Source organism: Schistocerca cancellata, chromosome 4, assembly GCF_023864275.1.
Source record: "Schistocerca cancellata isolate TAMUIC-IGC-003103 chromosome 4, iqSchCanc2.1, whole genome shotgun sequence".
NCBI classification, from domain to species: Eukaryota; Metazoa; Arthropoda; class Insecta; order Orthoptera; family Acrididae; genus Schistocerca; species Schistocerca cancellata.
Genome location: NC_064629.1, coordinates 352,025,088 through 352,046,194, shown reverse-complemented (window position 1 = coordinate 352,046,194; position 21,107 = coordinate 352,025,088). Strand labels below are relative to the sequence as shown.

Here is a 21,107-nt window from a genome sequence, read left to right as displayed (position 1 = left end):
GGCGCAGGTGGCGCTACTGACGGCGTCGCGGCCCGCGGCGTTCTCTTCGGCTGGGCTCGGCAACTCGCCGGCTCTCCGGCTCGGGGAACCGGCGACAGAGGGGCAGCGGCGCCGGCGCGTTGCCCACCGAGGGGGTGAGCGCGCTGCGGGGGCGGCGCGGGGGGTGGGAGAGCGTCTGCGGGGGCGGGGAGGGGCGGGGGCCTGCTGGGAGAGCCGCAGTCGGCGTGGGCGGGAGTGGCGGAGAAGGCCCGGGCCCAACCGGCATGGCACTGCGCGAGCGGCGGCTGAGCGCGCATTCACCACGTGCTGCTCCGGAGATGTCGTCAGTCGCTCAGTGACGCTCCGACAGGACAGTTGGGAACCGACCAGCAATGGAGAAGGGACCAGGTGCTGTGCTCTCTGCCTCACTGGTGCTGATGCTGGTGGGCTCCGGCGATGCCTCCCTGCTCCTGCCGAGTGCAGGCGTGGGCCCGCGTCTTCGCTTGGCGCAGCCTCCGGAAGCGCAGCCGCCGGCGGCGACCGGCGACTCGGCGGCCGCAGCGGTGCCCATCGGCGTCGGCACCGCGGCCGAGCGCTGGCTGCCGCTGCCGTGGTCCAAGCGGCAGGCCGCCGAGCCGCACCGGCACCCCGACATCCCCACCGCGCTCACCGAGCACCTCTTCATGCGGTCGCAGCGCGGGAACCGCCAGTACGACGTCCCGCAGATCGGTGAGTGTCGGCGCGCCACATGGCGCTCAGTCCCGACGACGCCGTTTCCTCGCAACGCACACCTCATCCCCTTCCCGCTGCCGACTGTGGCGTCCTCCCCGCTAGTAGATATTTCTCTCTATTCTCTATCGCTGTTTTATAAATATTTTATATCTTTCCCTTCAATTTTCGAAAGCTTCATTGTATGTGACAGCGTTAGTCACGTCACTCTTACGTAAATAATATTTCATTTGTCGTCACTGAATTTGTGTCGTTATTCTGGTGTCAGTTACCTATGATCCTACAAAAAAAAGGGCTGAAAACAGAAAAGATTTGCCACTGGCTTTCTTATTAACCTTAGTCGCACGCTTAACTGTTAACATTTCTGATGATTTTGTGTTTCAGTGAGTGCAATAAACGCTCTTAGGACTTTTATAACTCACTGTGTCTTTTATACTGGCGACTTGTCGAGCCTCGGTTAATGTTCGTCTTTGCGGTGATTAGGCCCCTATTGCTACATATAAGCTCTCCATTGGCTCGCCGTGTCAAATTTCAATGAACAACACGTGACATATTGCCTCATACGATGAAGCGACCATCTCCAGTTATCTTACTTTCACTAAAACTTATGTATCACTTGCTTTACTGTTTCTCTTAAAACTTATCTACTGCACGTGCATAGTTAGCCTCACCTTTGGAGCACTCTCTTCTTCTGTACAAAATAATTTCTCTCAGTTTTTCTACATCCCGCACTTCCTATATTCATTTCTTCAGCATAAGATTCGTACTTTTAAGTAGCTTAATTTATATATATATATATATATATATATATATATATATATATATATATATATATATACACACAAATTGATACTGTCTTTATTATTAAGCTATGACATACTGATATGTTGTAAGTTTTCATAACGTCCGGACACTTGTTAACAGTGTTCAGATATCAGCACATTCAAATTAAGTAATTGGTAAGAAACGGAGACAGCGTAAAGCACGACATATAAGATAGCATGGGCCGTTGCTAACGTTGTTTCCTGTTTCTGTGTGCACTATTTGTCTACCCTTTGTCGTCAACTACATGATAGTTTCACCAAATAAAATTTGTCTGTGTAATTATGTACATTAATTGCCAGAAAGTGGGCTATACACATCCATAAGTATCCTGCGGCAGCAACAGGCTGTACCAGCCTTTGCCAGGAATATCTCCCTACCATTTTACATCCTTTTCTTGATAAATTTCAGAAAATAAGTCGTTGAGCGTATATTCCGCACAAGAAATGAAGATTGTGGAGTACATAAAAGGTAACTATGACCAGTGTCATAATATATGGAAGTGTTGAGACACCTGTTTTTCACATATATTCACTCCATAATGACAAACTTTACAAATAGTTCTAAGTCATTTTGAAGAAATTCTGAATGATAATCACGTAGAACTAAATTCAGCTCTAATAAACATTGTCGAGAAACAAATGTGAAAAAGAACAAACGAATACAAGTGGAATAGAGGAAAAAACAATATCCACGTCTGAGGAGACACTGCCTTTGGCGCACAGTACCTCAAAAAATGCCACGTATATCGGTCTCCTTACAGATTAAGAAGCAATATTTAAAGTTTAACCTCTTAGAATTCCCAAAATAATATTATGTCTGTGATCAAATTGACGAGTGAACTTGAGTGACTGTTGAAATTCAGCTTTGTTTCATTCCCTCTTTAACTCCCTTGCTGGCATCATTAGAAACTCATTAGATTATCATTAGATTATACTAAAGGTATAGATTGATAAATAACCTTGAACACAAAGTAATTTTTTGGAGGAAGCTGACTTGCAAGATTAGATACCTTGAACACTACACTGTTTTCTTCGAAACATCGAAGCGTAGGTTCCAGGATGTACGCATTAATGGCGAGAATACTATGTCCTGCATCCCTTGAGTTTGTTAGATTCACATATCACAAAATCTCTTCTTTGAGTACTGATGATATCAGCTCTTCTTTCTACACGAAGTGGATTAGGGATACAGCCTGAAAGATGTTCCCAAGTATCGCATAGTAACTGACTTTGCGTGGACCTGAGTACAAGCCTGCACTATTGGTTCGGCTCCAGTCCGCTCACTTATTAACAACCGACGATGTCTGTACAACCTTAGGGCCTATTTTCAGTGTTAAGTCCTTTACATTGTTACAGTTACAAGCAAAAATTATTTGCGGTATTTAAAAGTGGATGAGGAGGTTGTACAAGTCCAATTACACGAGATCCTTTTATAACAGTAAATCTACCGACCCCAAGCACGCAAATAGTTCCGGGACGATACTGAGAAGGATACTTCGGAATTTATAAGCAAATATAATATTAAAAATGGCTCTAAGCACTATGGGACTTAACATCTGAGGTCATCAGTTCCCTAGAATTAGAATTACTTAAACCTAACTAACGCCCGAGGCAGGATTCGAACCTGCGACCGTAGCAGCAGCGCGCTTCCGGACTGAAGCGCCTAGAACCGCTCGGCCGCAACAGTCAGCAAAGATAATGTTACAACCAGAAATACTCTATGCAGTTCAGATTTTCGTGTGACAGTTATTTCTTGGTGACGAGGATTTCCTAGTTCCTCGTAGTCTATAAAATTCTCCGTTGTTATATGGAAGACGTGTAAAGCACGTTGACGGACTGTGTTTCACGTGATCCACGACGAATAGAGAAGATCTTTCATTGTTTAAAGAACTTAAACAGGCTGCTTTCGGGTATCGTTAAAATCGGTTATCGCCGCTGTGAGATAATTCGCGAAACTGTACGATTGGTGTAGTGCTTTATTATAAGTTAAACTTTCGCGATTCAGTAAATAATAAAGACGAGAAAATTTACAGACCTTCAAGTTCAGTTCGCCTATATGTTCGTGGCGTGGCAGCCGATTCGATTTAATTTTTAACTCACGAAGTTCTCCTTGTCCGTTTAGCCGGTTTTACTACAACCACGTAGATTCAAAATAATTTTGTAAAGAAGATCATAGCCGTAGAATTTCAGAGAAATAACTTTAGAAACCCTACATATTTTGTGAAACTATTTTAATATTCATTGGTTAGCGGTTTACTTACGTTCGACAACATTTAATATGTACGTTGACTCTTTGATTCAGAATTCAGATGAAGATGTAAATTGTTTAAATGGGTGGTAAAAATATATGAAATAAAAACATCTCATGTTCATAGTATCAAACTGTGCACAGACTACCCAACAATATGGCCTTCCTATCATTCCCATACCACCTGCGGAAGATCATGGGACTAAGGCATGCTGTAGTAATAGCAGTAAACGATAAATATACCATGTCTTACAGATCGTCGAAACCTTTCTAACTAATTTGTGTAATATTTACCGAGAAAAAGATAGATTGTGTAGGTATGGGGTTAATAGTAGAAGACGTAGAAGCTGGAGAATGAGTTAAAGAAATAAAAAACTGGATGTTCACAGGTAGATAATGAAAGCATGAGATTATCTGACGCAGCGGACTAACGTATGCTGCCATTAATGACTAATAGTTCCAAAACACTTTTGTCACAGTAGTACTACTATGTAAAATGCCCTACATCACAGTTTTAACTTTCACAGACTGAAGGTTTAAAATGGATTCCAAGTTGCTTGTTCCAACGTGTAATAAAAATCGCTAACTCCTACACCAATTAGTTCCCCCATAAAATTGATCAATATTATCCTGTGGGTCCGTAAAAAAGTACAAACCATACGTGCCACGGAAAGAGAATGACGAAAATGTCTTATTGCACAGCATAAGCGTCGTATATACGGATGTGAAGATCTTAAGGACAAAAGTAAATGTGACATGTTGCGTAACTGTCAATGAAATGTGAACCATACATAGAAAGAGCTGATATAGTGTAGTACAGAAGATAACTCAAGCATAGACGCAATGAGACGAACAGAAATTACGCTTTTATTCGAACACAATAATTCATATGATTCGTAATTTTCCCCTGGATAACATACGGCGGGAAAAACCTGCTCTGCAATATGCTCCCTTGATGGTCACAAGGTTGGTAAAGAGTTCTTGTGGTAGGGCCTTCTTTTCCTTCAACTGAGAGGTTGTCAGTTCCTGAATAGTCGTTGGTGCATGTGGACGTACTGCATTACGTCTGCCAAACAGGTCCCACATGTCCTCAAACGGATTAAATCGGCCAACGGGCAAGACACTACATTCGTCTAATACCATTTCGTTCCCAGAGCTCTTCGACCTGCACTGTTCGATGTGGTGCGTGTTGTCATCCCTAAAAATTAGGTCAGGGCCGACTGATCACCTGCGTAGACGCAGGTGGAGAAGAAGTGCAGTGTCGTATCAACGTTGACCGGAGACTGAATCGTGTTCAAACATTAGGGGTCAGTAAGCAATTTGCAACATTTTGCCTTCGTACTCCGTGCCAAATGGACCACAAAATGATCATGTTCGACACTTTTCCTGGGTATATTACGTATTCCCATGTCTCACCATATGAGAGTACATCCTACATTTTCGAACATGATCGTTTTGGTTGTCCAAGGGCTATGGTGTAAAGAGGCGTAATGCTGCATAGGCGTACTGACCTCCAAATATTTGAAGACGGTACAATCACCGATCACCGTTACTGTGGCGCTGTATTATTTTCCAGTGGGCGTCTTTCAGGGGTGCTTTCGGCCCTGACTTATCTTTTATGGAAGACAATGCGCGCCTGCATCAAACAGCGTAGTTGGAGGATCCCTTGGAAAGAGAGAATATTCGGCGCCCGTCTCTCCCCTCCTTCCCCCTGCCAGCATGGGCCCTATTTGCAGAGAATGATGGCCGTCCGTGGTGATCAGATAGCCTGTTAAGAACTATGTCCCCACTTTTGTAACGTCCAGAGGGCATCATCGATCGCGATGACTTCAGTGTGATTATTAGTTTTGACTAAAACTGTCGTTTCATTGGTCTCATTTCGTATTTCTTTCAAATACGTTCTGTACTACACTGTAGCAGTCCTTCCTACGTATAATCCAAGTTTCGTCGAGCTATGGTACTTGGCAGGAACACATCATGCCACAGGTACTCTCATCCTTAAGTTCTATCCTCCAGTGTATTAGCAGAATGTATGTATGAGTGAGATTGTTCTGAGTTATTACAACGCTTCATGTTCATTATAAAAAGAGACAAGGATCTCAGAACGTTTAAAACATGGAAAGACATTTTCTTACGAAGATCGTATGCCATATTCTGCTTCCATTTGTCGGTTGTACGTTGTCGATATTAGTTGGAAAAAGGTTTATAGAGCATGAGATTCTAGAGTTTGACAACAGCAACATATTATATATATATCGAATGGGCTTATATGTGTTCCTACGGGATATGCTATGATTTATCAACTTACTTTACTAGTTTCATATTCGTAGAATTGGTCTTCCGGTTAATTATGCACCAACAAGCCACCGTGTACTAAATGTGACACAAAACCAAATAACAATTGCATCTTAGTGACTGTTTTATTTATCGATAAGGTTTAACGCTCCAAGGATGAAAAATCAGAAATTTTTCTCTCATAATCCACTAGATTAAATAGAATTATGACTGCTCCCTGAGGGTAATTTGATCTTTCTTCTAATCCTGGAAGCAGTGTCCAGCCACCTGAATAGAAAAAAAGTTTGGAAAAAGTTATTAACGACTAATGTCAGTGGACCACCAGGTACAAAGGGACAAGGACTAACTAAGAGCATGTTTAGTATTCTAAGTTTACACCACGTTAAGTGGTCCATTATTATAGGTAGGGTGAAGGCAAAGCCATTGATGAGCTCTGTACGCATTAACATTAATTTATAATAAAATGTTCACGTAGAAGGAAGAGTCCTGTTACTACTGTTAATAATATTTAGAAATAATATGAACTATGTTAACAATTTCGCAAATTAAGATTTCTAAAATATTGACCTAATCGCTCCCAAATAGCGTTCTTCGTTTTTTTTTCTATGTAAAAATTGATATTAAACCATAACTCACGGCTGACGTAATATCATATTGATTTTGATATTCTAGCACTGGACTCTTTATGGAAATAGTGTGAATAAGAGTGAGATTATTTTCTGGTCCGTCTATGTCACATTCACAACATGTTAGGTGAACAAACATTCGTTCAGTAGGAGTCCAACTAATGTCTTCCAATCGTATTTCAAGAAATTAGTTACATCTGCATTTAATTGAGCCCTTTCAGTTATTTACCCTGGAAAATAAGACTTCATTTGTGACGGTGACTGACAAATTTGAAAATTCGGACACTGTCTTCAGAACAATTGAGAAAGAGTGATATGCCTATAAGGGAACAATTGGTTGTCGTTCTTGTGTTAAACTGACTCCCAAAGAGCTAAATCGTTTTGTTCAGAAAAAGCGCATATAGGAAACGTACCAGAGAGCAGCCCTGTGTTATAGTTGATGTGGCTCATTTATTCGTTATTCGTAGAGCACTATTACAAACAAGAAGATGAAATTTACAGCTCACACAACTGCAGATTTCTGCAGTTTGTGATGATTAATAGCTTTAACTAACTGGGGATACCCCGTGTTAAATTAGCCCCTGTGGAGACAGATTTAATATTGTCTCAAAATGTATTTCCTTCATGAAATGAAGTCATGTCTTAAATGAAATGCAGTTCACAAATGATAACTACACAACCATCCTAAAGAGAACATAGCTCACTCTTTTCAGAAAATGGTTCTTTGCTGTCGAGTTTTGTACTCTCTTAAACGGCACACTTGGGGGCCACTCGGTTCCATTAGCGTGTATGTGAGCAGAGTTTAACACTGCATGACCGAAACAACACCAGAAATGAGATTCTCAGTATATTAATGTTAATTATATTTTTCTCCACAAGTTTAAAACTGGTTCAGTAATGAAGGCATTCAATAAAAACTGATAATTAGAAACGAAAACAATTTTCTTGGGACATGGTAGATTCTGAGGTTGGCGGTTCACTATAATCATGACGCCCGTAAGCCTCGTTACGTGGCCGATGAGTTATGAATAATTTGCAAAATATGTTACAGAATGTAAGCCGAATTTACTACGGCAATGGCAATTACTATTTGCGTAGAAGTCGCTGCTGCTATTGAGAAAAGGGAGACACATACGTCAGAAGTCTGTTTACACATATTGTGAAATGACAAAAGAATGGGCTTGGTTTAATTTTTATACTAACAAACAGAAGCCTCTACTAAGTAATTAGAGCAGAAATAATATTCTGAAATTGAACTTACATAGAACTCAATCATAATTTTAGCGATCTGCTGTCAAGTGAATATACAAGCGACACAATCCCTCTCATGATGCTGTGGCTCACCAAGGAAAAGAAAGCCATCACATCTACTGTTAACGGTACATAATGGTCTTTTGAATATTTTAGGAAATTCAACAGTCAACAAATGAATGATTGCATAATTTTGTTAAGGATCATTAAAACTGAAGTATAAACCATTCACTAGAAGGTTTATCCAGTTGGCTTCGAAGAGCGGGAGACAGTATTTATTGCAGTGCTCAAGTAAAATGAACTCTCGAAATATATCAGCTGGTAGCCCACAGGTACTACTCGCTAAACAACCGCTAGAAAACATCGTATTAGCATAAATGTGGGGACTTCATTATATGCCGCCTTCTGGTGTTGCGCCGCATGCTTTTACGTTGCTCCTACATATTTTATACCCACCTTCCATGAGGTCGTCGTCTGAGTCTTTTTCTTCATTATGAATCCAGCAATTACGAGAGAGATTATATTTTCAACCTCCCACTGGTCGCAAAATTAAAATCACAGTGAAAATCCGACGATGTTTTGCGCAAATGTGTTGCGCAGGGTCTCAAGTATGCCTGTCGATTGCGTAAGAAGGCAATTCTCAGTTCTGAACACACCTTGAGCAAAGAAAGATGCCTAGAGAAATCATACGCTGTCTTTCGCTGAGGGTTTCCGTCTTTCATGGCGTTCACATAAAGTAACTGTTATGCGTAACAGCAAAGTGCGGCAGTACTGCATAAACTCACTGCAGTTGCAACAATGACGCTCTTGCAGCATTTTCGATGGGAAGTGTTTGAACACCCCTTAATTTTCATCTCTTTGCTCATATGAACCTCTGGCTATAAGGAAAGCACTTTGACACAGACAGGGAGCGGCAGACCACTGTAAGGAAATGGCGGAAAACACACGCGGCTGCCTTCTATGACGAGTGTATTGGAAAGTTGTCGCAATGCTACGACAGATGTCTGTATCGGAGCGGCGATTATGTAGACAAATAGTTGGAAGGTGTAGCTAAATGTTGCAAATATAACATTTTTAATTTTTACTGTGGCTTTACTCTCGTGACACATGGAAAATTGAAAAGATTATCACCCTCGTAACTGGAATTCAAAATAAAGGAAAAGACAGAACCTCATGTATGGCGGCTAAATACATGTACGAGGAACGTAAATACATGCTTCGAATCATCAGGAGGTGGCATGTAATAAAGGATCCATATTTATGCTAATATGATTTTTTTCTAGCAGTTGCTCAATTATTGTTACCTGCGGGCTACCAGCTAAGAAGTGCAATAAATACTGTTTTCTGCTCGTTGAAGCGAACTGCATAAATTTTTAGTGAATATATTCTACTTCAGTTTTTTGTGGTAGGCTCTTATGGGACCAAACTGCTGAGGTTATCGGCCCCTAGGCTTACACACTACTTAATCTAACTTAAACTAACTTACGTTAAGGACAACAGACACACCCCTGCCCGAGGGAGAACTCGAACCTGGGACGGGGGCAGCTGCACGAACCGTGGCTAGGCGCTCAAGACCCCGCGGCTACTCCACGCGTCTACTTCAGTTTTAATTATCCCTAACGCAGTAATGCATTCATTCATTTGTTGAATGTTAAGTTGTCTAACATACTCAAAAGACTACTAAGTTCTGTTAACGCAGATTTGATTGCTGTATTTTGATTGGTAAGCCAAAGCATCATGAGAGAGATTGTTTCACTTGTAACCTGTATCACTTGGCAGCAAATCTCTAAAATTATGGTTGATTTCTATGTAAGTTCCATTTTGAGAATATTATTTCTGCTCTAATTACTAAGTAGAGAATATTATATGTTAATAGAATAACTAAATCAAGCCCTTTCCCTTGTCATTTGACGATCATTGACCGCCATGGGTATAGCGTAACGTCAATCTCAGGTAGTGCCATTATTCTCAGAAAAACGTTTTTGCTTTCAGCATTAGTTTTATTCAGAGCATTATTCCATTACTGGTTCAGTCCTAAATTGGTAAAGAAGAATGTAAGTAACATTAACACACTGAGAATAACATTTCAGGTGCAGTTTCGGTAATGTTATGTTAAAATCTGCCCACACATACGCCAATGAAGCCGAGTAGGATCCAAATGTGTTGCTTAAGAGAGCACGGAACCCAGCAGCAAGGAAATCGATTCTAAAAACAGTGAGTTATTTCCTAACAATTAAGTCTATATTTGAGAAATTTTAATAATGTGAAGATATTTTTATGTTATTTCTAAACAGTATTAACATCAGTAACAGGAAACTTGCTTGTACGTGAACATTATAAGTTAATGTTAATGCGTACACAGTAGTTCATCAGTGAATTTGGTGTCACGTGAACTATAAAAATGGTCCATTTAACGTGGAGCCAACTTTTCTTACTATATATGCTCTTCGGTAGACCCTTTGGACATCAGGAAAGCCTCGTAGCCCACTGACTTTAGTTGATTAGAATAGTTTACTTTAAGGTGAATAACTTATACTCAACTTTTTTTACTCAGGTAGCTAAACACTGCTTCCAGGGTTAGACGCAAGAACAAATGACCCTCATGAAGCAGTAGCACGACTTTATTTAGTCACAATTCAATTTGATATACTGGGCCGGCCGGAGTGGTCGAGCGGTTCTAGGCGCTACAGTCTAGAACCGCGCTACCGCTGCGGTCGCAGGTTCGAATCCTGCCTCGGGCATGGATATGTGTAATGTCCTTCGGTTAGTTAGGTTTAAGTAGTTCTAAGTTCTAGGGGCCTGATGACCTTAGAAGTTAAGTCCCATAGTGCTCAGAGCCATTTGATCTACTGGAATATGAGAGAATTGTTTTTGATCTCTCATCATCGAGCCTTATTAGTAAATAAAACGGTCACTAAGATACAACTATTATTTGGCTTTGTGTCACATTAACATTACAGAGTGGTTCGTAGGCGAATAATTAACCGAGAGAGCAATTTTACCGAAATGAAACGAATAACGTAAGTTGCTAGATAATGAAATTTTCCGTAAGAACACTTATAGGACCATTCGATATTATATAGTATGACGCTGTTGTCAAACTCCCGAATCTCACGCTCTGTAGACCTTTTCTTAACAAATATCGACAACGTACAACCGACGAAGGAAAGCAAAATATGGCATATCACCTTTGAAAGGTTACGTCTTTTCATTTTTTAAACGTTCTGAGATCCTTGTATCATTTTACAATGTACACGTACGCATTGTAATAACTCTGAACAATCTCACTCAGACAAAAAATTTGCTAATACCTCTGAGTACAAAACTTAAGGAGGAGAGTAACTGTGGCATGATGTGTCCCAGCCAACTAACATAGCTCGACGAAGCTTGGACCATAAGTAGAATGGACTGCTACAGTATAGTACGTTCGGACGCAGAAAAAAAAGAAGAAAGATACGGCCCTCGTAATTTCGATATTGCAGCTGCTATCTATCCGCTTGGTTGGATATTCCACTCTCCGGTATTACATATTCAACCAGTCTGTTCGTTTATCCACATACAAGGTGTCCCACGAGGAATGGTCAGTAACAAGGAATGTAACAGCAATGACCATTCGAAGGTAAATGTTACCTAACGCGCGTAAATAGTTGAAATGATCGTATCACTATGTGGTTGCCCGCCCCCGGTAGCTGAGTGGTCAGCGCGACGAGATGTCATACGTAACGGCCAGCGTTCGATTCCCGGGTGGGTCGGAGATTTTTCTCCGCTCAGGGACCGGGTGTTGTGTTTCCCTTATCATCATCATTTCATCCTTATCGACACGCAAGTTGCCAAAGTGGCATCAACTCGAAAGACTTGCACCAGGCGGACCGTCTACCCGGCAGGAGGCCCTAGACACAAGGCATTTCCATTTTTACTATGTGATTGATGGTCTCTTTCTGGAATCGATCGAAACTATCACATATCTAGGAATATCTGTATGGATCAATTTCCCTTTCCCAGGTACCGAGAAACGTACTTACCACCAACTGTATTTCTTAATAGCGCTCGTAGAAATACGTTGTAGCACCTCTTTACGCTCCTAGCACCTATTGGTACTTTACTACACCATCTGCGGTTCGTGTTTGCTGTGGAATATAGCTTTCAGTTGCCTTCAAATGTGTCTTGTGCCGTACAGTTACGCTCGAAGTACATAGATCACGAAACAATGTTGTATATGGGCCAATGGTTTCTATGCACACCAACAAAGTATTTTTTCGAGGAGGAATTTGAAGTATATTTGCCACAAAATTAATATTGCTTTTTTGGATAGCAGGGAGCCTACTTTCTTCCAAATTAATTATTTTTCTATGCTCATCAAATAATATCGTGCCACCTTTGTATGTGGTAGTACGATGAACTGGGTGTATAAGAACTGCTTGCCTGACACCTTTTAGTAGTACGCTGTATTATGTGTATAAAAACTGCTAAACTTTCAGTTCCTGTTTGCCGAAAGATGGTTACTTTAGCCACTTGTGAAGACTACATCCATATCTACACATACACTCCACAAGCTACCGTATTGTATACGGCGGAGGGTGCCATGTACTTTTACTAGCCATTTTGTTTCCTATTCCTTTCGCAAACGGAGCTAGCTGAAAACGACTATCTGTATGTCTCTGTACGAGCTCTAGTATCTCTTACCTTGTTTTCACGGTATTTACGTGAAATGTTCTTTGGCAGCAGTAGAATCGTTCTGCAGATATCGGCAATGCTTGTTATGTGAACTTCCTCAACTCTCTTTCGCGGAGAGAACGTTTCTTCCACCCGCATTCGGGAGGACGGCGGTTCAATCCCGCGTCCGGCCATCCTGATTTAGGTTTTCCGTGATTTCCCTAAATCGCTCCAGGCAAATGCCGGGATGGTTCCTTTCAAAGGGCACGGCCGACTTCCTTCCCCGTCCTTCCCTAATCCGATAAGACCGATGACCTCGCTGTCTGGTCTCCTTCCCCAACAACCAACCAAACCAACGTTTCTTTCTCACAGGGATTCCCATTTGATTGAATGAAGCATGTCTTAAACACTCGCGTATTACCCGATCCTGCCGGTAACAAATCTAGCAGCACGCCCCTGAATGGCTTCGCTACCTTTTCTTAATCCGACGTGGTAGGGGTGGCAAACACTTGAGTAATACTGAAGAATGGATCACAAGAGTGTTCTATATGTGGGATACTTTACATGGGAATTTAATTTTCCTAAAATTCTCTCAGCAAACCGAAGTAAAAAATTCGCCGCCGGTACTATCGTCGTTACATCTTCATTCCATTTCATACCGCTTTGTAACGTTATGCCTAGATATTTAATCGATATGACTGTGTCCAGCAGTGCACAACTTATACTGCATTTGAACGTTACAGTGTTGTTTTCCCCACTCGCCTGCATTAACTTCCATTTTTATACATTGAGATCAAGTTTCCATTCATCAAATTAACAGAATTTCTGTGTAAATTTTCAGATGGGTTCAAATGGCTCTGAGCGCTATGGGACTTAATTTCTGAGGTCATCAGTCGCCTAGAACTTAGACGTACTTAAACTTAACTAACCTAAGGACATCACACACATCCATGCCCGAGGCAGGATTCGAACTTGTGACCGTAGCGGTCGTGCAGTTCCAGACTGAAGAGCCTAGAACCACTCCGCCACTCCAGCCGGATTTATTTTCTGCACATTTTAATAAAAATAACAAAAATTGGGTTGCACTTCTACCAAAAGGCGTATACGCGTATGGTGTAAGAACTCAACATACTGTTCATTATTTCTGTCTATCTTGTTCTGTGCAGAGACAGCACTATAATACCAGTGAATCTTGGAGGGATACCGCAATGATCAACCATATTAATTGTGCCTCCGATTTCTGTTGGTTTTGAATGTACTGCTTCTAGCCAAGTTTCAGAGAATTTCTAAGAGATTAAAAATGCTACATAGACTGTATTATAAAATAACTTGCATCATGAACCAATATTCTCAGTGACAGAAGTGAAATGTGAAGCAAAATACTGGTAATAACAAAACGTTGTTGAAACTGAGATTGGGTTCAGTCTGACTTTGTGGAGGACAAGTAATATGGGAGACGATATAATCGTTCTTTATCAGTGAAGGATGCCAATAAAGAAATAACAGCTTTCTAACGTGTGTCAGCAGGTGTGTACGTCGTATCTGAAGTTGAGAATGTAGAAACTGCATTGTTTTTATATTTATTATAACGGTGTTCCTTGTCTTCGCCTGACAATAATTATACGTTTGTGTGGTGGCAAATAATTCATAAACATCAAGAAAATTGTACAATGTGACCGACTATAAAAATTTAATGTGATTCGTAAGCCATTACATACAAAATTCCATGTATTCTGACATCATTACTTTTAGACTTTTAAAGGGATGTTCGCTGCAAACGCTCCATTGCCCTTCATACTGAACTCCAAGACTCATGTCATATTTATTACATGATCGGATGTCATTCACATACATAATACAGAATTAACATGATCCTATACTGAGTATTCACATGCGATTCCCGAAGGCCACAAGCTGATAAGTTGACTAACAATCTTAAATTGGCATGCGTTCTATTACCGAACCATTTATGCTGTTACGTAATTAAGTTTCCGTGATGCACTACTGAAGAGAACTTACGAAGTATATTGGTTTTCTTCGAACATCTCAACGTTCGCCGTTTCATCTAGCTGTAAACAGATGCAGCTGCGGTTCATTAAGCGTTCAAACGATAATGTGATAGAAATGGTGCCCATCTCGGTAGACGGATGAATAAATGAAAAATTCATACAGGAAAGTGAAATACGTAGAACGAAAGTATTGAGTTCATTAATCTATTCGCAAAAGTCGTGACTGAGAATCTTGCCTCTGGATTGGATTGGATTGTTTGGGGGAAGAGACCAAACAGCAAGGTCATCGGTCTCATCGGATTAGGGAAGGAAGTCGGCCGTGCCCTTTCAAAGGAACCATCCCAGCACTTGCCTGGAGCGATTTAGGGAAATCACGGAAAACCTAAATCAGGATGGCCGGACGCGGAATTGAACCGTCGTCCTCCCGAAAGCGAGTCCAGTGTGCTACCACTGTGCCACCTCGCTCGGTGCCTCTATGTATAATGATATCACTCGGGGATGCTCCAGGAAACAACTCCCAACCGGTGGCATGAAATAGGACTCAGTGGCACAGGTCTCTGAACTAACTGACTGCTAACTACACAATTATGTAGAATGAGGATAAATTCACAAGGATTGTCACTGTGATGCAAATAGCTTTACCCTAAATCTATACAGATGGCGGATTCTACGGTTTCATTTTCTATTAAATAAATCGCTGCCATTGTGCTTTTTACACATAATTTTTAAGAAGTATTATATTTCATGATTTATGTGGTACCCTCGTCGTCATTTGCTTTCTCTTTCTGGTTTCGTCTCAGTTCCATAAGGACAGCCAGTTATTTCCTTCATATGTCCTTTAAGGGGGTTGGCATTCGCACATCTGTTGAGGGTCCCAAATGTCTTTCTCGGTATACCATGAAACGAAACCTCTACATGAATCGTGCCATTTTGAAGTTCATCACATTGAGACCTCATTCTACCTCGTAAGAGTTGAGACCATTGTCGACCTGTGCATAGCAGTTTTCCTCACACACCATAGTAATTAGAGCTTGACATCATCGGTTCTCGTACGTGTTGGCTTCTAAAATGTCTTTCCAATGATAAACTACCCTTCGTAATGAAACGCAAGGCAAGGCGTTGCTTGATTGCTTAACCTAACATCGAAAAGTTCTTTAATTATCCTCAGACTCATGCAAATTTTAGCGTTTGAATAATTCCATTAAATGTGTGGATCACTACATCACAATTTAAACAGATTTTACACAAAAACTGTGTAATATGATTTTGTGTTTATATTTGCGGTTACTTCATAGTATCTAATTTAAAATAAAACAAATTATCGCCTGCGGGATTAACTGGTTCATTTCTTGGGTTAGTAATTTCTGCTGTTAATAAATAATATCACGGAGAACATAAAATTTAAGGTCATATATCGTTACGTAATATGTAGGTTAATTCTGCAATTTTTACAGAGGTACTCTTATTTCGACGGTATCATCATTAGGGAGAACTTAGTCATTTAAAAAAACCATTTCAGCCTTCAAATCATTCGTATAAGATTCGACTGTGTTCATCGCTAATAATATTCAGTTTTGGAAACACTCATAATATGATGCACGCAGTTACACTATATCAAGTCGTACCTGCGATGTTGGCTAACGGTTACGTTTCAGTAATGCTATGTTCATATCTCATACGGATATTCATCGATCTACTTCACCAGTCACGTGAATTTTTTCCTAATTTCTGGTTATGAGATTTCTCGTTATATCTCTTCTACACAAACCCAGCTCAGTTTCGAATTCGAGGTATTATATAAACATACTGTGGTTGACATTGTATCAGACTATGGAAAGGAGGGTCACATAGAGAAATCATAAACTAAAAAAACGTGAAAGTTATACGCATTATGGATCTCGAAAATATTGTTTCACTCGCAACTGGGTAAAGCAGTTGATGCCTACAGTAATTACGTAGACAGCTCCTACTGCAGTTAAATGAAGAGTCGCGTATCGTAGTTGCACCTAACAAAGATTGTTTGTTCTAGTGAGAATAATGTTTAGCACAAGGCCACATATTTTAGTAAAGAATTTAATCCAATAGTTTTGTACCACATAACTCTATCTTGAACTTAATAAGACTAGGTTTGCACACAAAGTAATTTGTAGCCAAGTGATAAGCGTCATCACACTCCCACCGTAATATTTAAATGTCAAACTGGACAGTCAGGAAAATACTAAGATGATGAAACGAGTGAACTGAACGAATGTAGAAATGTAACAGCTTTTTCTCTTGGCACTACTTTCACGTGTGTGAAGAATATGTGAGATAAGAGAAGTAGAAGATATATTCATCTACGTGCATGTATCGTGTCTACAACTCTAAAATTAAAGGATTCAATAACATCACAAAGTCTTCAAGCACGATATGTTTATACAACTTTTCTGGTATCCAACTCTCTGGAAATAAAGTTCAGTTCTCAGTTACTCCATAGCCTTGCATGTGCTGCAGGGTACCGAATTCTTCCAGTCGCTGAATGTTTGACACCTGCGTTTCTGAAATGTCTTCTCATTTGTTCCCAAATTTTATGACAGTCGATATTTTCGGGGTATGAACGTGATTACAATATTAATGCATTTTTATTTCAGCTCTGGGTAGCTATGAGCTGTCAAGTAGTGACTGGGTAACATGTGAATAATGTTAACCGTGTATATTAAAATAGCAGTGCTTCATCGCACCACTGAAGTTATAAGTTATTATTGAGAAGAACGTTCGACTGGAAGAAGTTTCAGGGCGGTTGACTTTCCGTTGTGTCGCTGGCTGCTCTACTCGACTGGCTACCGATCCACCGCGGCAGGCCTCTAATGAGCAATATGTTCTTTAATTCTTTACACGGTAGCGTTCGGCGTCGTTGCGCTGCGTGCGACTCGCTCGGCACACGTTGGTGTAATCGTAACTACCATGTACATCACACTCCATAGGTTGTTTGTAGCAGTGATTGGATTAATCTGCTTAAGAGGCCAATTAGGATTCTACAGCCGAGTAATTTTCTCTGGCACTACACGTGTGACGAGTTCTGCACTAACGTAAACTACAAGAACAATTTAAAAGCAACATAAATCTGATTATTCAATAACAATGAACTGTTTTGGTTCAAAGCGTTACAGTACAATATAAAACACACAGATACACCTTTTTCTTTTGGCTTAATAACCGGTCTCTGTGAAAGCTTTTCCATTCGTTCAATAAATTTTTTCGACTGTTTCTTAAAAGATTACCTCTCTTCTCGTATTTCTGTGAGGCCATTGATTACAACTATTTAGTTCTTTGTTCAACAGCAGGTACCTCATTTTGTATCATCCGCAATATCTACAAATGGAATAATTTAACTCCGGAGCGTGCGATTTAGTATCGCTACAGCGACTTTCTAGCCAAATACTCGCCTTATGATTACCATGTTTTGTTTATAAACAATGAGAGCCTGCGTGCAGAAAAGCCTTTCGAAAAACAAAAACGTTCAGAGCATTACCCTCCAGCTGATCTCACAGTTGGTAAATTACTTTTCAATCGACATTTCCTTTACACAGCCTAGTACAAATGAAATCCCAAGGATGACAAAGACTGTAAAAACTAAATCATATAATTAGCAGCTACTGCTAAACAAACAGAAAATCGTTCGTATAAAAGTGAAAAGATACAAAACTACGGGATTGCAATGGTATTTATCGACGTCAGATTTTGTTGTACTATGGCACTATCACATAAAATTGAATGATTAATAGGGGAATGGAGGGTAGATGACAAATCATTAATTGAATGGGACTACTTTGACAGAATGACTTGCCTTACTAATGGGTAGCACTCTACGTCTGCTACAATATGAACTACGTCTAACCGCCAGGATTTAGCCCTGAGGCAGCACAATTTGTGTTTACAGGCACGTTCCTTGTAAGTTTTCAGTGCGTCTAAATAGAATTTGGATCATGTGTGGTAAGTTTTAGCAACCTGGTTTCACGCTTTTCGCAAACTACAAGCTATACCGTTTGTTTAGCGCGTGTAGTAATCTCAAAAGAGAATTTAATGAAGTGTCGTTCCTACATTTACATTGCAAATGGCCGCTTCGGCTAAGTTGACTAATTTACTAAGCGGACAAGATGATGAACTCGTCATCTTACCATAACAACTCGTAAATCAATCTTTTCACTTAAATCTGCTGTATTCAACATGGGTAACAAGTATAAAATAAAGACCAACAGGCAGAAATGGCCAAGGGAATCGATGACTGTAGCTGTGTAGGAGGTAAAGTATGGTCCGGCCGTGTATGCAACTTCAAAAAGTACAGTCTTCCAGAAGCTACGTTACGGCGTTGCGCCAAGAAGTACACAGAATAAGTAAGTATGCTTAAATACATCTCAAGCTGTAAGCATCGTATGAACAAAACATCATGACTTATAATTAATGTGTTATGTTTAAACTAATCAAAATTTTATTATTTTTCAGACTTTGTCGGCAAACACTGGACGGTTTCGATGTACATTCACTAACGAGCAGCTGCAAAACCTCAAGAAATGTTTCCAGAACTTGGACATAAGAGCTATCCGTTTAAAAAGGGAACTGTTCCCAAAAATCGCCTTTGACTATGTCGAAGTCCTGTGTATACAACACCGCGTCAACAAAGAAAGAAAGAAAGTTGGTAAAAACACCATACAGAGTCTTATGGACCCACTCAACTTTTCTCTCAGAAAACAAGGAGTGACATCTGCTGACGATGAAGCATTCTTTAATCTGTACTCGCAGATTTTCGCTGAAGAAAAGTATGAGCATCATCAGATTTACAGTGTAGGTGAGATTGGCTGCTCAACTGGACACACTAAAAATTAGGATGTCTTAAGTCCTAAAAGATTTCACAGGTTTATTAAATTATCTTCTTCTGAAAGGGTGTAAATGTCAATGTACCATGCAGCTTCAATGTTGTTGGCCATTACGTTCAACCTTTCTTCAGTTTCCTAGGTTGGAGATTCAGCAGCACTTTATGAACAATGCAACACCCTGTTCCCTACATTTGTGAAATGAAGGTAGCTAGATGAACGCTGAAGCCTTTACCCAGTGGTTAGAACATTTCATAAAAAGTATAAGGCCTAGCAAGGGAAACCCAATTGTTTTGTTGACAGATAACCACACATCATATGTTTCACTCAAATCTGTCTATATATGTCAAGAAATAAACATTAATTTTCTACGTTTTACTTCGCATACCAGCCATCGTATGCAACCGCTGGATGTGACTTTTTTGTGGCCCATTTAAAACTGCCTAGAGATGAGCTTGTGATGATAACTTAATGGAACACACAGGACAACTGATATCTGGGTTATTTAACGTAGCATACAGCAAGACAGCTACAATAAACAACGCCTTAGAAGGCTTTAGAGTAACTCGGTAAGTTCCACTTTATTCAGTGGTTCTGACTTTGAGCCATCGATCACAACAGAGAGACAACATAATGCCTCAGTGGTTATTCTGGATGAAACAAAAATAGCTGGATCATGTGAAGCCTCAGGAGGTAACGCAGATGACACCGAAGTAGGCCTACCTGGATCATCCTGTGCTCCTGACGTTAACGCTGATCAAACTGCAGTACCTTGGCATCTTGTGCTGAATTACCCTACTCTGCCCTACCTCCTTTACCTAATGCTGCTTCAGAGGAAAGGAAACAGAGGAAAAAGTTGCCGTCATTGCAGTTCACAATCACCCCTGTCAAATGAGCTTGAGAAAATAAACATACTGAGATGAAATACAAAGAGAGGAAGGAAGAAGAACACCAAAAGAAAAGAGCTGAAAAGCAGAATGCCAAAGAGCGGGCTAAGAGGAAAAAGAACTTGATAAGGAACACTCTTTAGAAGATTCTTCAGATTCCTCGGATCAGTCAACTACACTGAAGACGCTGAGGATCATGATATCCCTGGACAAGAATTTAGTGAAATCTAGAATGACTGTGATAAATCAGAGACTTGGTATGCTTATTCCCGCTATCATAAATGGGCCCATGCTCCTTGTACCGAGATCAGTGGGGCAGAAGCGCAGTGCAACGCACATTATGCGACTTCTGTGCTTAAAGTAACATGATTTTTTATGTTTATTGAATTTTGTTTTCCTTCACCAACTTCTCCTTCTAATTACGTCATCCTACCTGCAAACTAGCGTAAGATAACGAATTTGACATCATTTGAAAAAAAGTTAAAGAAATCGCCGCAAATGGTACATTTAGAAAAACTACGAAATCAGTAGATGGATGGCAGCTGTTCTAAGGCATCTGTGTGGGCATTAGGTCAAAAACATGAGGATAAAAAAGGTCGAAAGCCTACTGTCGCCATCTTACTCTTCCTTCCTCTAAGTATGGAGGCGAAACAGACGATAGAAACTTAAATGAAGTGGAACTCTAATATAAACAAAGTGAAGAACTCATTGGATTGGAAGGGTTCTGCAAAGTCTTTTTAAGAGTTTAAAAAATTT

At 40.4% G+C, this 21,107-nt stretch overlaps 1 protein-coding gene across 1 annotated transcript in view; it reads left to right on the top strand.

The window, feature by feature from the left end:
* The first annotated feature begins 371 nt into the window (after nucleotides 1-371).
* LOC126184195 (uncharacterized) overlaps nucleotides 372-21,107 on the top strand; it is a 411,405-nt gene continuing 390,669 nt past the window's right edge. Inside the window, exon 1 of the mRNA XM_049926563.1 lies at nucleotides 372-708. Coding sequence (XP_049782520.1) covers nucleotides 372-708 — 337 coding nt within the window. The remainder of the gene's footprint in view (nucleotides 709-21,107) is intronic.